The 17,686-nt window shown below is 43.4% G+C and overlaps 1 protein-coding gene across 6 annotated transcripts in view; it reads right to left on the bottom strand.

Annotated features, from left to right (window-relative positions):
- Nucleotides 1–17,686, bottom strand: part of IFT43 (intraflagellar transport 43) — a 184,481-nt gene that overhangs the window by 57,215 nt on the left and 109,580 nt on the right. For 5 of the 6 annotated variants that reach the window (XM_067120212.1, XM_067120211.1, XM_067120214.1 and 2 more), the window contains one exon: nt 7,348–7,461. In XM_067120212.1, coding sequence (XP_066976313.1) covers nt 7,348–7,461 — 114 coding nt within the window. Of the gene's footprint in view, nt 1–7,347; nt 7,473–17,686 lie in introns of all 6 variants that reach the window. The other variant, XM_067120213.1, reaches the window with a different exon arrangement.

The following is a 17,686-nucleotide window of genomic DNA, read 5'->3' as shown; positions in this document are numbered from 1 at the left end:
TCTCAAAAACAATAATTTTCAAGATAATATAAATACTTAATTTAAGATTTACCTTTTCAATACTTACCTCTCCATTATATAGCTTTTACTTCTGTGCCAATGGTAGTTCGACAGATTGAAACAAAAAACAAAAACACTCAGTTTTCTATGAATATCCGTCTTCTATCCATCTACGGCCCACACCATCCAGCAAAGGACCAATGTGGGGAGGTAGGGAGGGAAATTTATTTAATGGAGAGGTATTTAAAAAATAAATCTTTAAGTATTTATATTTTTTAAATGAACCTACTCTCCATTATATACCTGATTCCCACATTTGAAAAAGGAGGTGGGCAATGAGGAAATCAGCCAACCCTTTAAAGGCTACTTAGTAATAAAATATTTTGTCAAAGGGCAAAGTGGAAATCAGCCAACCCTTTAAAGGCTATTTAGTAACATAATATTATGTCAAAACAAGTGTTTGTTTTAACCAGTGAATTCAATCCATACGCTACTAATGTCGTCTAAGAGGATTGTCACTCAGGTACGAGTTCCTCACCATGAAGATTTTAAGGCCTCTTTCGAGGATGCTTCCTTCAGCAGAAGGAGGGGTAGGGTTACTGTGCCGAAACCCTGCAGAGCCAATGATGGATAACTAACACATACATATGTACAAAAAAGTCTACTTCTAATACTCAACACTGATTATCTCCAAGCTTCCCAAAAACCACAATCAGGTTTAAAAGACAGTTATCGGCAGGGGTTCCGTTCTGAGGGTATGATGATAGCCGAAAATCGCTGCTTACCGAAAATCAGCGATTTTTGGGGCTTATCAGCACCAAAAAGCACTGATTTTTGGTTATCGGTGCCTCTGTTAGGTACATATCGGTGCCAATACCCAATTATCAGCGCCGGTAAGCGGAAATCGGCGATTTTCGTCACTAGACAAGCGCCGTAAAACCGGATCGCCATTAACCGGGGACTGCCTGTAGACCAACAAAGCCTACCTATCGATTCAAGACATAATGTCCCCTGCACAAACCAAAGGAGTTAATGCTCTGCAATAACCGTATTTAATCTCCGCACCATGAAAAACCAAAGCAAATGCAAGATTACCATGCCACTGAGTGACTTCAATATCTTATCCAAGGACAAGTTTTTTCAAGTTTAAAAGTTGTAGCCATTACTCATCTCCAGCGGCTTACCTTCCATTAAGGATGGAAATTAGCATGAAAGTCCTTAACCAAAGACCTAATGAAAAGGACATTACATTCCTACTCTTTGGAAGCTCTGGTTTGCAAATCACTAAACAAAGAACCTTTACATCAGCTTTAATCCTTTTAGTGCAATTCCAACAATTCTCACAGACAGTACTGGACCATCAAGGGGTTAAGTTCCTCAAGCCCTAGTATTGCCGATTTTCGGTTGTCGGAAATTTTTGTCACACTGTCGGGAACAGAACCCCCGCTGATAACCAGGGACTGCCGGTATAGGCGCACAGGCGATACAGTACAAGCAAAAGCCATAGGCGCGGAAGTGATAGGCGTGCAAGCCACAGGCAGGCACGTGTTAGGCGCACAAGCAATAGGTGCACACAATAGGTGCACAAGCCATAATCGCTCACGCAACAGGCATAAGCCCTAGGCGTGCAAAGGAGAGGCATACAAGCCATAAACGCACATGCGATTGGCGCATAAACCATGGGCATGCACGTGATAGGCGCACAAGGTATAAGTGCACATGCATGAGGCATACAAGGCATAAACGCACATGCGATAGGCACACAAGCCATGGGCGTGGAAGCCATAGGCGCACAATTCAAAGGAGTGCATGCAATAAGCATACAAGCCTTTGATGCACAAGCGACAGGCATACAGATAAGCGAAACACACGCATGCGCAAGAATGCAGCATAGCAGCAAAATGCGCAAATTCACCCTAGACGCATGCTACTGGTGCATCAAAACTGCAAGGTGCATTGTTGCCCTAGCCAAAAAAAAATCTACAATACACAGGAAAGCCAAAAGCAGTCTGGGCTTCTCACTAGAACTTAACTGATACTTATACTAGCCTTAATCATGAATAATTCTTAGCTACAAGGGACTGAAGCAAAACTGATCAAAGCAAAAGGTAACTTTCCTTGACAAGGCAGCTTAAACTTGCTTAAATATTACCAGAAAGAGATGAAGCATCACTGCTACCAAGCCAATCCGATACAGTAAAAATAAAGAGGAAAAACGTCCAGAGACTCCTCTTATTCTTACCCATGCGATCCTACTGGAGAATGAACTTTGGTGCTAGAACTGGCGCCACTAATGCCGGACCTGGTGCCCTGCCAGACCGAACAGAGGAAGGGAACAATGGGCACAGATCTGGACTGCTTTCTGACATGTCTCGGTTCCGTCACTCCAAGCCGGGAAGGAGTAGGACAGGATGCACCAAGGGCAAGGCAAGAAAAAGAGGGGGTGTTGACCTTTCTTCCAACGAGGGAAACAACCCAAACTTACCAAACCTCTCATGAGGGTAGCAAAGAAAATAAAACACTAATGATAATAACAATAAAAAATTACTCCATCCTATCAAATCTAATGCACTGAATCGATGGGACGCTCACTTGGAGTAACAGATTGAAGGGAAGCAGCGGAGGACCTAACCAGTTGCTAAATGGGGAAGCAGACAATACATGCATCCCTTTAACTTCAGTCTTACTAGTATTATCCTCTAAACAGTGAACTCCCGTATTCGTGTTCTCACGATTTGCGGACTCACGCATTCCTGGGTTTCTCTGTGGAACATATCTACCCATTATTCGCCGAAAATTCGGCCATTCGCTGTATTTTTCACTGAGAAACATTCACTAATTACTGTATTTTCATATAATTTCCATGAATAAATGCACTTTTTGTGATAAAACTATTAAAATACTCAGGTAATAGCATTTTTACAGGGTTTTTCTTGTGTTTAAACTATCAAAATGGGCAGTTCTAAGTGTTTTTTGACTGGTTTTAAGTATTCACAGATTTTAGCTATTAGTGGGCGGGTGCGGTACGCATCCCCCGCGAATACAGGGGGTTTACTGTAGTTGTTTCTACAACCTAAAAAGCTCTCGCCGTTTGAGACCAATTACTGCATTTTGTTCAACAAGGATTCATATAGTTATCCAATCATAACCTTTCCCTCAGCAAAAACATATCATGAGGGTCAATAAAACTGGAATAATGCCTATTACGGCAACCCTTACCTTACAGGATCTTACCAAACATATATTCAAAACATAAAAGAACAAACCAACAGAAAACCAATTACATCTGACGAACTCCCACCAGAACCAGCGACAGAAGTAGACTGACCAGCTGCAAGTGTTCGTACCTATTGGTCCCCTGGTGGGGGTGGGGGAGTAGATGGATAGAAGATGGATATTCATAAAAAACCGGGTGTTCTGGTTTTTTGTATCAGTCTGTCGAACTACCTCTGGTGCAGAATTAAAAGCTATGTAATAGAGAGGTAATATTCATTTTAAAAAAATTATTTACAGTGTTTGGATACTTACCTACTGTTAAAGTTAGCTCATATCTTTGCGCCATTAGGTGCGATCAGCTTACAAAACAAAACAAAATAATGCCTGTCTAACCTGCTAGAACCGTCTCTGTAATCACCTGTTTCCCACCAGGTAGTGCTGGAATGTTTACGTTTTTGTCTGAATTCTTCATAACCACCCACTAAGATGTGGGGAGGCTGGGTGGGTTTCCACTTTAACAGCAGGTAAGTATCCAAATAATTAATTTTATCATGAAAATTACCATTACTGTATTTGGAATGAATCTTGTCTGCTGTCAAATTTAGCTGACTACCACGCTGAACGAGGATGGTGGGTTAGTGCAGCCAGAAACACAGTGTTCAGCCAAGCGAACTAAAAGCTTTTTAATGAGGGGAAAAAAGCTTCTCAACATTCCTGCCTGTTGTTAGTCCTTACTGCCAAGTACTGTCACCAGACACTGAAACCACAACAGGGTATAAGGCCCTCATAGTGAGACTTTATCAGTGGATCCTTACAAAGAAAAAGGACACTATCTCGCAGAGTACTAGTGACTCTGCCAGAGTCGAAACTAAAGACAACTACCACTTTCATATATGAAGGTGCTCTCCTATACACTAATGTGTACCTTCATGTTCCCAAAATTCAATAGCGGAATTTCCTAATGAATTTCCTAACAACTAACGATAAGATAGAAAGCAAGGTTACCATCATATCTTGTTCAGGAGAAAGCATACCTGTCGCAACAATAGGACTAAGGACTTTACACCGCATGCTAAATTTGAACATTTTGCAAGTAATATGAGTCAACAACAGTTACACCACCCCTGAGCTGCATGAAACTGTCTCTAGTGAAAGGTTTTAAAGGAAATGTAGACATGTTTACAGTATGGAAGCCATGTGGATTATTTTCAAAAACAGTAAAAGCTCAGGAATCAATTGTGTGTGCACCGACTTAGGCATTCTCAGACATGGTAGTATTTGGTCTCCTAACAACACAGGTAAATACAAAACTCCTCCTCTTAAAGGTTTATGTCTATTCAGGTAAACACTTAAGAGTTCTAACTGGACAGAAGACAGCTACTTTTTCCTTGCCTACCAAAGCAGTTAAATTAAGCACACTCACAAATCTGGGAAGAGCTTTCACTTCTAATCTTTCCTCTACGCAACGAAAAAAAAGAGAGAGGCTACCACTACAACAAAGTCCACATACAAGAAAGGGCTTCAAGCTCACTAATATAAAACCCTAAGAGTTCTAACTGGATATAACACAGCCACTTCAGCACTGCCTACCATATCAGTTAAATTAGGCACTGTCAAAAATTTGAGAAGGGGTTTCACTTCTATATCTTTTCTCTATGCAATGAAAGAAAATAGAGGTTCCCACTTGAACAAAGCCCACATACAAGAGAGGGCTCGAAGCTCACTAACATAATTTTCCGCAGCAAGAGCTAAAAGAAAAGTGTCTTCAAATTTAAGTGATGCCATATCACAAGGCTCAAAACTGAGGTTATGTTAACATCTAAAGGAATACGTCTAAATCTCATCGTAAACCATGATAGGAAGCATGAAATTCCAGCACAAAAGATAGAAATCCTCTTTAAACTTTAAATTGTGAGCAATATTCCAATCAGCATGATGCAGAACTGAATGCAATGTAAAGCGGTATCCTTTAATCGCTGTGACAGAAAACTGCTTTGCGTGCCTGAGATACTGGCAGGACTTAAATCAGGCTATCTAGTGAACAGGTGCTGGATATCACTCTGGACAAGCACCAAGATCAATAAATTGACCACTGTTATTGATACACAAGTCAAACAATGGAGGGTCTTCTAGACTTAAAGATTTCTAGAAATGCCCTTAGTTCGTAACAGACAATGACAATCCTCACACAGTCAGATGGAGCATAATCTAGATTAGCAGATGAGAGAGAGAGAGAGAGAGAGAGAGAGAGAGAGAGAGAGAGAGAGAGAGAGAGAGAGAGAGAGAGAGAGAGAGAGAGACTCTTCGGCCAGGTGCTAACCCTTTTTATTTATGAGGACAGTTACACCTTCATCCTTCCCATAAGTCGGATACAGAAAAAGATCAGGGATTGAACTAAAATCTTACTAATTCACTATACTGTACTTTCTTTAATGAATTGATATTTTGCTGTTTACATTAATATTAATATCTGAAAATTAGTAAATCATTTATTTATCATACAAAACAAATAAACATACATATTACACATGCATAAAAATTCTCTCATCTCAGTAAGAGAGAGAGAGAGAGAGAGAGAATTATTATTTTTATTATCTAACGTTGTTATTTAATCTTATTAAACTTAATATTAATATTTGAAAATTAGTGCTGTAAATTATTGTTTTATCATAAAATGTACAGTACTGTATACGTACGTACAGTACAGTATTTAGTCACGAAAATACAATGAAAATACAGAATACAGCATTGATCTACAAAAAATCCATGAATGGGTGAGCTTTCCTGTGAATAATTTATAGATAGGTTCCACAGAAAATTCCATGAATCACCGAGTCCATGAATTGCGAGAATGCAAATCCAGGGGGTTTACTGTATGTCTGTATCCCTAAATACTTCTACCAGTTCACACAAATCACTATCACTCTCCCAAAACAGATGACGCTTGAGCCAATGAACGCAAGCACCAAAGTACCACACAACTCATCTGCAGAATGAGCCGAACTCGAACCAGAAAGACAGCTGAGAGAGGTGGCGAAGGGCATGGACTTTGGTCCTGAGACATGCCATGGTTCCCTGTCCACAGAGAATACCAACAGACTCAGGGCAGTACAGAGGGCGGGCTACAGACAGACGGCAAGGCTTCGACACCTTCTCTCTTGCGGGGGAAACCGAAAAATCTTGCCCTCATATGTATGGTCAAACTTCTAACCATAATGTGAAAGAATAATTCTCAATTACCTATTATTTTCTTCCTGAACCACATAGGGAGCAAAAGAAGGCCGAACATCAGGATTACGAGAGGAATTAACCTAGGCTATCAGGTAGGCTAATGGAAGAGGAGGAGGAGAGGCAATACCGGAAGACTAAAGGAAAAGACTGAGTAGGCTTAAGGTGTGCTCTAACAAATTGTATACGTAATCTATCGGCCTCTAGCATATTTTGATACTTCACAAAATTGCATCCTCTCGTCAGATCACTCCTTATCACAACATCAAGAAAACCACACTCGGTGCCTCAACATCTAGGCTAACATATAGGCTACATGGCCATGCACAACCAAAACATTCAGTTTCCACAAACTCTTTCCAATACAGTCTAATGCTTTCATCTCTGCTTGTTGTAGATGACATAATGCAAAAACAGAAAACAAGCATAATACTGTACAGGAGAAAATCGGCATGAATTCATCAAAAATTTTATTAATGCCAATTCACACCGTCTGCATAAGGACACGGCATGAAGAATTCTGGCAAGAATGTAAACATTCCAGTGCCACCTGGTGGGAAACAGGTGATTACAGAGATGGTCCTAGCAGGTTGGCCAAACGTTATTTTGTTTTATTTTGTATGCTGATCGCACCTAATGGTGCAAAGATATAAGCTAACTTTACCAGCAGGTAAGATTAATTCCAAATACAGTAATAAACTTTACAAGAAGATAATGCCCAAACATGTGGGAAATGAATTAGGACTAAAATGAAGACTAAAATGAAGTCAATTTAAATTCCTTTGCAAATACATGCAGCAAACTCAATATATTCATTCCAGTTCCAAGAGAGAAAGATAAAAGTAACGGTACAGCAAAGTACAGTAGTTTAAGAAAAATACTTCAAAAAAAGTATGATACTACTCTTGGAGTTGCTGCTGCAGATCTTGACGGAGAGGACAGCAAGTCATCAGCATCTCCTAAGGAATCAGGTCCAGAATTTACAACCCCAGCTCTTCTGCCCTTTCGTGGAGAAACCTGAAAAAATTCTCAGTACAATAATTGAAGTTAACAGACTGAATCTGCTAACCACTCCTATTTCACACATTCGCTTAGCTCAGTTCCATGAAAATCTGCTTTTCCATTATTGTTCCCAAAATCTGCTGACAGTTAAATAGACTAAACCATATGATGAATTTAAAATTATTTAAAAACACTTTTTAAGATTCACATATACAAACCACAAGTATTTTGCATAAAACCCTCACAGACTTCAATGAGGAGACCATTATCAAATCTGAATTATTGTACACTGTTATCAGTGTTGAGGGATGGAGGGAACATATATAATGTGGGGGCTAATGAAGAAAATTAGGGAAGAAATTATACCAGGAAAATGTAGAGAGCACACTGATACCAATTTTAAAGAGAGAGGAGACAAGCAAAGCTGCAAGATCTGTAAAGGAATTAAATCAACGCCCCATACACTGAAAATATTTGAAAGAATATTAAACTGAAAACTTAGACAAGTGGTCAAAATCAGAAGACAGCAAATGGATTTGTCAAAGGGAATGGTGCAACTGATGGAATATTCTCCTTGTAACTTTAATGGAGAAGTACAGGGAGAAATAGAGGGCTTTTCATACAGTCTATATTGACCTAGAAAAGGCATGAGATAGGGTACCTGGACAGGAAATGTGGAGAAATTGCAGGGAGTGGGATGCACCAGAAAAATGTCAGTAATTAGCGAAATGAATAAAAATGTAACAACCCCTGTGAAAAGTGCTGCAGGGATAATCAGCAGCTTCCAGATCAAAATAGGGTTGCACCAAAGATCAGTGCTGGGCCCCTTCTTCGATATCGTACTAGATTAACAACTGAAGGTATAAGAGAAGAGCTCACCTGGTGTATGTTCTGTGCTGATGATAATTTTGACTGCAGAAACTACAGAGGAGCTGGAGAGAAAGTTGGATAGGTGAAGATAGTTAGAGAGTACAGGGAAGAAGACAAGTTGAACAAAACTGAATATATGACAAATGAGATGGATGACAACAAGTGAACCATGCTTAATCTGGGAGAAGTGAACATCAAGAAAGTGTTTACATAATGGGCTTGAAGACAGATGCAGTAAGTGACATGGATAAAGAGATTTACCATCAATTCAAGACTCACAGAACAATTGGAGGAGGGTATAAAGTGTATTTTGTGATGTGGGAATTCTAAATGGACCGGCTAAAGTGTATGGGCGAGAGGTAGCACCAAGGAAGAAAATAGAACATAAAACAAAAGAAGAAAATAAAACATGCTGAAAGTCAAACATTTGACACACACAGAGAGAGAGAGAGAGAGAGAGAGAGAGAGAGAGAGAGAGAGAGAGAGAGAGAGAGAGAGAGAGAGAGAGAGAGAGAGAGAGAGAGAGAGAGGAACTAGTTTTCCATTGTAGAAGTCTGCCTTAAACATCTAGACTTCTCAGAAGACTCAACCACCAGTTCCCTGAAAATTGCCATTTCGGATTTAAAGTGAGAAGGAAGATCCAGCAGAAACTACACAAACAATGCCCAAGGTACCACATGGTGGTGTTCCAAGCTGGCCAGATTCCCTGATACAAACAGAAATCTGATGTATAATGTCTAATCAAGAACAGCCATGACTCTTCATGGGTCACGCAGCAATCAAGAAGATTTCTCTGCAACTGAGAAGTGGGTAATAGGAATCCAAATTCTAAAGCTGTAATCCCTTGCCCTCAAAGAAATGCAAAAAGAGAAAGACTGCCCATGGGAAAACTTAATAATGCAAATCCCAAAGGTATGAGCAATACTGTAATTCCTTAAGCACAAGAATCGCTGCTTCAAAAGCAGGGTCATTACACTGAGTGGTGACTAGCCACTACAACATTAGGCCCAGGCAAAGGTAAATTCCATCTCTGAACAGCATTGCTGGATCAGAAAAGAATTTAGGCTGTCAACGGATTATTCAGTATCAAGAGTTCATGGCACCATACAAAAGTTGAGTATGGCTAAGAAGAATTTCCACCACATGCACAGTCCCTACAGGATACAGGTAGGAGAGAGATTTCATGAAAGAACTGTCTATTAGAAAATATCGACCACAAACCCCCAACCATATTAGCTATTGGCTATTCTTTATCTTACATGGATAAAATGTATTTTGATGCAAGAGTTACATTTAATCCATTAGTTTGGAAATAATATTTAGCATTTTCTAAGATACTTTTTGCTCTTGAAATTAACATTTGTAATTCTTCTACGGTTCCGGTGATTAGGATTTGACTATCATCTGCATACTGTATCAAAAGACAATCCTGTAATGAAGTAGACATGTCACTGGTATAAATTAAGAAAAGAACTGGTCCTAATATTGATCCTTGTGGGACTCCAAATTGTACTGGTTTAGAGGAAGATATTACATCATCTATGGTTTAGAGGAAGATATTACATCATCTATTCTTACTGACTGATATCGATTTTCCAAATAATTTTTGAACCAAAACGGGTCGACTTTTAGTTGTATACATTTACTAAGTAGGACATCATGGTTAACGCTATCAAATGCTTTAGAGAGATCCAACAATATAAGAAGAGAGATCTTTTTCTCGTTTATGTTACTATGAATTTTTTCTGTGATCTTCATCAGATGTGGTCTAAAACCATGTTGGGTTTGTGATAATACGTTATTTTCTTCAAGATACTGCATGAGCTGAACTGAGACTATTTTTTCTAAAATCTTAGATAACACTTGTAGAAGTGATATAGGCCAATAATTTCCGATGCAGCTGGGTTCCGTTCTTGAAAAATGGTATTGCAATGGAGGTGTTTACTATAACAGTTAGGTAAAAACTTATCATGGGTAAGGCATCTTGTATGAAACTGAGAGAAATACCATTAGATCCAAACGCTTTTGAGTCATTCAAATCCATCACTATCAAGACAACTGTATCTATGACAACGGGCTGGGGCCTGAAAAAGTTATTAGCGATACCTTGAGGTATAATAGTATCTAAAGTGGGCAGATTATTATTTGCATTCAAGGTCAGTTGAGGATTTTTGAAGGCCAGTCCGCCTACATTAGCAAAATATTCATTAAATTCTTCTGCTTTATCTTTATCTTTATAATCATGGATACTTGTGTTGCTGTTTGTGGCAGGGATCATTTCATGAACAATTTTCCATTTAGTAGACAAATTACTATGACAGTTTTTAAACTTATCATTAAAATGTTCTGCCTTCTTCGTTTTAATAAGCTGATTAACTAATTTTTTATAGTTTTTATGAACATTTCTTGATTCTAAGTTAATGTATCCCCTTTTGACTCTTTCATGCAATTCGTCTCTTGCTTTCAATTGTATTTTAAGATCATGACATATCCAAGGAGCCGAGGGCCAGGTAATTACTTATGTTACAGATGGGGCACACTCATTTAAACGCTCAACAAAAATACTAGTCAATATAGGAACTTGAATATTTAAACTGTCAGCATTTAAATTGTATTAAGGTCACAGGTTCTCTTTAAAAGGCTATTACAGAATGTATTTTAACTATAGTGTCTCAAACTACGAAATGTTCTAGTTGCAGGCTGTCTTTTTGGTTCTGAAATATCAATTTGTAGTGTTACCAACTCACGATTAGCAATAGGACATGGAACTACTTCAGCTTGGGAAATCATTTCTATCTGTTTGTGATGATAACATCTAGCAGTGATCAGGTTATACTTGAAATTCTTGTAGGTTTATTAACTGCCTGATGTAGGTTTAATTGGTGTATTTCTGAGTTCAGTCCCGTGTCAGCCGGTGAAATTCCATTACAGCACGAATTTCTAGGTATAATAATGCTAGATATACCATAGAAAAAGAGCTTTCAGGAAAGCTGGGGTTACTACCCCCAGTCGAGCGTCTTCTAGAAGACGTCGGTATAAGGAAGGGTGAGTGAAATACCACTACCACGTGGAACATACTCGAAAGATCTCTCCTTATCAAAACCCCGAACAGAGCGGTGAGCCGTTACAGCCCCTACACTCAACACCGCCAGGACGGCGACACCAGCGCCACCTACCACATTCCATTTTCTAGCACGTGATTCGTCCATTTCTTTTGTGTGCTCGTCTTCCTTTTTTGGATTATTTTCATCAACGCCATGTCATCGAGCAGCTTTACCATCTCAAGTTAAGTACCATCTTCTTGTGGGGTTTTGTTCTATTTTTCGGCTGTTATGGTCTCGTATTTTCATAAATATTGAGATCTTTTTATGACGCCACGGCGTCCTCCGCCAGCCATGTCGACCGCGAGGCGACTCCTTCAGTTCTTTTCTGTTGGAGTTGTCTCCTCGTCGTTATAGATAGATTTTTGCCCCTTGGTTCCCATCCTGGTGGTTCCCTGCGGTGGCTCCCCTTTTGTTTCACGAAATTACGTTTCATTGGCCTGTCGGCCTTTGTGAGGGTGATGCCCCGTCCAGGTACCGCCCCCCCAGGTTGGGTTCCTTATTATTTTTGGTCTCTATTAGGCTAATTATTTTATTCTTGGAGATGGTGCTCTCTTTTTATTTTATTTATTTTGTTGTTTACCTCCTCGTGGTGGCAGCAGCCTCAGATCTAACCGCTTCCCGAGGTAGGCTCGCACCCTATTGAGCACATTTTTGTTCCGTTTTTATGTGTGATGGTTATTTAGTGGAGTAGGCTTGTTTTGCTTCCATCCCCTTGCCCTGGGTGTGGAGATCATCAGGTTGAGGGAGTTTTGGTTGCTGTTTCCTCCGGGGTCGTTTTTGGTGGGCAGAGTGAGCCCTTAGTTCTCTTCCTTCATTTGGGGAATAGAGTTCTTTGGATGTGTTTCCTCTAGGCTAGTCGCCTCCTTGCCCCCTTCTCGTTCCCGGTTGGTTCTCGGCACAAAATTTCTCTCCCTGTTGCTTCCTCCTCCCCTCCGCACTCCTCCCTTTTCCTAGCCTATACTAGGTTAGGTCCTATATTAGGCTTCGCCTAGGAAGGAGTCGGGCATCGGGCTGGGTAGCTTCCAGTAGTAGGCTACCCTCCCAAGTTTCATTATTCTTGGAGGTATGGGTGCAGTTGAGCGGGTGATATGTTTTTCCCTGTCTCCTGTTCCTTCTCTGGTAGCCTACCTCTCTCCCCTCCTCCACCCCCTCCCCCTCACCTCCCCTCCAGCCTTGCTCTACACGTGCGGGTGACGCTAGATGGCGTTTTCTCCGAGTTCAGGGACTCCTCCATTTGGTAGAGGGATTCGCTCCCTCCCATACAGTCCCTAGCATCGCTGTGTTGGTGTTGGTGGTTCGTTAGCTCGAACGTGTTCGAGACACTATCCCACACCTCTCGTCTCCCCGTCGGGTTACGTAGATAGGGTAAAATATAATTGCTCCGGCTTATGTTATAAACATACGAGCATCTTGCCCGTCTTGTTTCTCCGGCGGGGAAGTAAGTGAGGAAGGGATTTATATTATATAAGGGGAGCGGATCCCTCCGGTCTCTGGAGTATTTACCCTTGTACCGTCACTTGTTTAATGTTATTATTTATGAATTGATATTTAGATAAGTCTCTTTATCTAACGGAGTACTCTCCTCCTTTATTTTATATATATACGTGAGTCCGGTTCTACTGGGGCTTCCGCGTTATTTTTTTACTGGCAGCCCTTGTGGTGAGTTCCTGGTGTCTCATTCTTTCATTCCCCGGAGTATTCCGGGGTCTGGAAGCTTTTACCTTCCACTCTGTGTAATTTAGAGCTTATTGGCCCAGTTTATGATAAGGGAGTTCTTCTCCGCCGGAGTATTCCGGTTGTAGTTGAGTTTCCCGGCCTTGCCGGCTTTAGATTGCTTAGGGTGGTGGGTTCATGTACTTTTCTACTTACAGACTGTTCGCTGTGAGGAGCCGGGGTGTACCGCTTCCTCCAACAACCTTACGGTCACGTAGTGTGCCGGACCCACGCTGGTTGTGCGGTCCGACTCGACGACCTGGTTGTTTGGCACCCTGATGGTTGTGAGGTTTGCTTTGCTCTCTGCGCAACCGTCCAGGATGAGTCGGTAAGTGACAGTCTTCCTCCGTTTTACGCTCCTCATATTGTATATTGTTTATGGGTTCCCGGACTGTTTTTTCGTTCTTGGCTAATTGTTGGTTTTCTTGCAGGCGGATGAGTCTTCCAAGAAGTCTGCCTTGGAATCCCTCCAGGCCAGGGTGGCTGGGTTTGGCAGGAATGTTCCGTCGGGGAAGCCCTACGTCCTCGACGCCAGGTTGAGGGACCTGCTCTACCCCGGCGCACGGGTGGCGGCCGCAGTGCCAGAAGATCTTGCCACCCCCATCATCCAGCAAATCCGGGATGCGACCCAGCCACCCCAAGTGGATATCCTCTACGCTGAGGTCTCGGAGGATGTAGCCGCCTTTAGACTTAGACCTGGAACCGATGAACATAGAGCAGGACCAGGTGGTAAGTAGTGAGTGAGGTAGGTGAGGTTGTTGGGGCGGGCCCCTTTTTGACTCCCCAGTTTCATCTGTTTCTTCCTTCACAGGTTTTGTGAAGTCTTCCTCCTTGGGTGATAGAGCTCCGTCTGCTATCCCCAAGTTGAAGTTGAAGACTTCATGGAAGGCGAAGGGCTATAAGTCCTCGTCTTCCAAGAGGGCATCGCCTTTCCCCGTCGAAGGCTAAGGTCTCAGGACCTGTAGCCTCCGGGAGCAAGTCTGGTTCCTCCGGCAAAGGCGCGAGTAAGAGGGCTGCAAAACCAAGCCCTCCTCGCCAGCCTGCTTTCGACGCAGAGGCCTTTGCGAACCAACTTTTCAGGAAGTTCACGGAGGATTTAGATTCGAGATTCAGTAAAATCTCCGAGAAGTTGGCCAGTCATGATAATATACTGGCGGGAATGGCTCGCCCACCCCCAGCCGAACCACAGTATGTTATCCCCGACACAGCGGACCTCCCGCCGTTCGATGTCGGTAACCCTTGGCGTTTCGCACTCCGGCCATCCAACATGATGGCAAGCTCACGGTTGAAGGTCTTGGCACGAGATGGCTGGAGGTGGAGTTCTTCCCCCCGATCTCTTGCCCCTTACCCAGGCTTCGTGAGACTTAACGGAGGAAGCATGGATTCGGTCGGATAAGGTTCCTAGGGAGACTGTCATCGTCCCTAGAGACCAAGCTCAGTCGGCTCTCCTGCGCACTCTGGACGGAGTGGCAGGCAGAAAATACGAAGTTGACTCCTTTCAAGGGCAACTTTACAATGTTCGCCCTGGGAGACAACCTGCCCACCCCTTGCTTGAACAAAGTCGCTCTGGCTACGGCCCGAGCGTGCTTTGAAGGTAATCCGTTACCGCAGCTAAGGGAAACAGACCCCACTTCCTGGTATTCCCAGGAAGTGATGAGTTCTGGGTGGACGCCCGCCCACTTTCACTGTCGGGAAGCTGGACCCCTTCTGTGCTTCCTCACATTCCAGTGAGCAGCTCCCCAAGCTGCCGGAATCTTTGTTGAAGGCGGAGTTTGATGCCCGGACTAAGTTAGCCGGTCCTTGAACTCCGTCTGCCTTACGGAAGCTACTGCCGTCTCCTGCGCGGACGAGCCATTCTTTCAGGTCTTGGCTAAGTCCCTGCTAGCTGGCTTTCAGTCTGACCTGTTCGAGTTCATCATGGCCAGACTGGAATGCAGGAAGTTCATATTTGCCGATGCCACTATCCGCCACGAGCCTAACAAGCTCGTTAAAAGCTCGATCTGGGGACCTAACCTCTTCCCAGAAGAGGAGGTCACAAATGTTATGGCCGAGGCTACAAGGGCCAACCAGAGTCTGCGCTCTCGCTGGGGCATTTCTGCCTACAAGCGCAAGACCCCAGAATCTGGCGGCCCCCAGACGAGAGGAGGCAAACGTTTCAGGAGGCATAAGAGGCCCCACCATCAGGCGGTAGTTCAAGCCGTCCCGGTCTCGGCAGTAGCACAGCCTTCCACCTCCAAGGCTCACCCCAACAGTATGTGCTGGTCCAACCAGCTGCATTCCCTCTCATGACGTTGTTTCACCAGCGTACAACCCCACCTATGAGGGCCGTGGATACTTTCACGGCCTTAATAGGGTCGCAAGGGGGGGAAGAGGCAGAGCCCCTCATAGAGGAAAGCTCAACACCACCCCAAGGGGAAGGCCTGGACGTGGTAGAGGGAATAAACCCGCTCCCTCCCACTGAGAGAACTCAGGTAGGTGGTCGCCTGTATTGGTTCAGGGACCAATGGACCTTCAGCCCTTGGGCACACAGCATTGTGTCCAAAGGACTAGGATGGAGCTGGATCAAGAACCCTCCTCCTCTAACCAGATTTTACCAGCCACCCACATCAATCCTACAGGATTACGTGACAGAATTGCTCAACAAACAAGCAATAAAGAAAGTAAGGCACCTAAAGTTTCAAGGCAGGTTATTCACTGTTCCCAAAAAAGACTCCGATCAGCAAAGAGTGATCCTGGATCTGTCGCGTCTAAATCTCTACATAAAATGCGACAAATTTCGCATGCTTACGGTAGCTCAGGTACGGACTCTACTTCCGCGTGGAGCTGTCACCACCTCTATCGATCTTTCAGACGCTTATTATCACGTCCCGATTGCGCGGAACTTCTCTCAGTTCCTCGGTTTCAGACTCGGGAATCAAGCCTACTCCTTCAGGGTCATGCCCTTCGGTCTAAACATTGCGCCCAGGGTATTCACCAAGCTGGCGGACACGGTAGTGCAACAACTCCGGTCTCGAGGGATATCCCTAGCAGCGTACCTAGACGATTGGATAATTTGGGCACCAACAGTTCCGGAGTGTCAGAAGGCTACGTCCATAGTCATCAATTTCCTGGAGTCGTTAGGTTTTCAACTGAACAGAGAGAAGTCCCGCCTGACTCGGAGTCCCGGTTTCAGTGGCTGGGTCTCCAGTGGGATCTGTCCTCTCACACGTTATCTCTCCCGCCTCCCAAGAGGAAAGAGATAGCATCTCTCACCAGGAAATTTCTCAAAAATCAATCGGCATCCCGCCGATCCCAAGAAAGAGTCCTTGGGTCTCTTCAATTTGCCTCAGTGACAGACCTGCTCTTAAAAGCGAAACTAAAAGACATAAACAGAGTGTGGCGGAGTCGAGCCAATGTCAAGCTCAGAGACAAGGTCTCCTCTATTCCTCGAATCTTAAAGACAAGACTGCGGCCTTGGACCACAGTCAGAGGCCTGTCCAAAACAGTTCCGCTTCAATTTCCCCCTCCGGCACTAGTTGTTCACACAGACGCTTCCCTAAGCGGCTGGGGGGATATTCACCAAAACAAAAAGTACAAGGAACGTGGTCCACAATGTTTCAGCAGTTCCATATAAACACCCTGGAAGCTATGGCGGTCTTTCTAACTCTGAAGAAAATCCGCCCCAACCGGATTCATATCAGGCTGGTATTGGACAGCGCAGTGGTAGTTCATTGCATCAACAGGGGCGGCTCCAAATCAGGTCGAGTAAACCAAGTAATGGTTGCTATCTTCTCCTGGCGAACAAGCACGGCTGGCACCTGTCAGCCACCCACCTAGCGGGGTACGGAACGTGGTGGCGGATTCCCTGTCCAGGGCTACTCCGTTGGAGACGGAGTGGTCCTGGACGGGAATCTTTCAAATGGATTTGCCGCCAGGTTCCGGGCCTCCAAGTGGATCTGTTTCGCAACGGAGAGCAACTTCAAGCTCCCCTGTTACGTGGGCCCCAACCTGGACCCTCAGGCGACGCCACAGACGCAATGACAGTAGATTGGAACAATTGGGAGAAAATTTATCTGTTCCTCCAATAAATTTACTGCTGAAAGTATTACACAAACTCAGGACATTCAAAGGTCAACCAGCCCTAGTAGCCCCTATTGGCCGAAGAGCAATTGGTTCCCTCTTCTTCAGGAACTGGGATTGCGGAGTCTTCGGATTCCCAAGCCCATTCTGACCCAGACAGTACAAACCAAGACTGTGTCAGCTTCCTCAAGAATTCAGAATGCCCTAGTTTTATGGACTTTATAAAATTCGCAGCCCAAAAGGAGCAAACATTGACCCTGTCAACACTCTGTTTTTAGAATCAGATAAAAGAGATTCTACTCTTAGACAGTATGACTCAGCAGTCAAAAAAATTAGCCTCCTTCCTGAAAGCATCTGAAGCCAAAATCATGACGACTAATTTAGGAGTTTCTTTCTTTAGATCACTGTTTGAAAAAGGCCTTGCTCCGGCCACTATTACCACAGTCAAGTCAGCCCTGAAGAAAGTATTTCTATACGGCTTTAAAATCGACCTT

The sequence above is a fragment of the Macrobrachium rosenbergii genome, chromosome 18 (assembly GCF_040412425.1).
Source record: "Macrobrachium rosenbergii isolate ZJJX-2024 chromosome 18, ASM4041242v1, whole genome shotgun sequence".
In the NCBI taxonomy this organism is placed as follows: domain Eukaryota; kingdom Metazoa; phylum Arthropoda; class Malacostraca; order Decapoda; family Palaemonidae; genus Macrobrachium; species Macrobrachium rosenbergii.
Note: the sequence above shows the minus strand (reverse complement) of the source record. Positions and strands in the feature narration are given on the sequence as shown.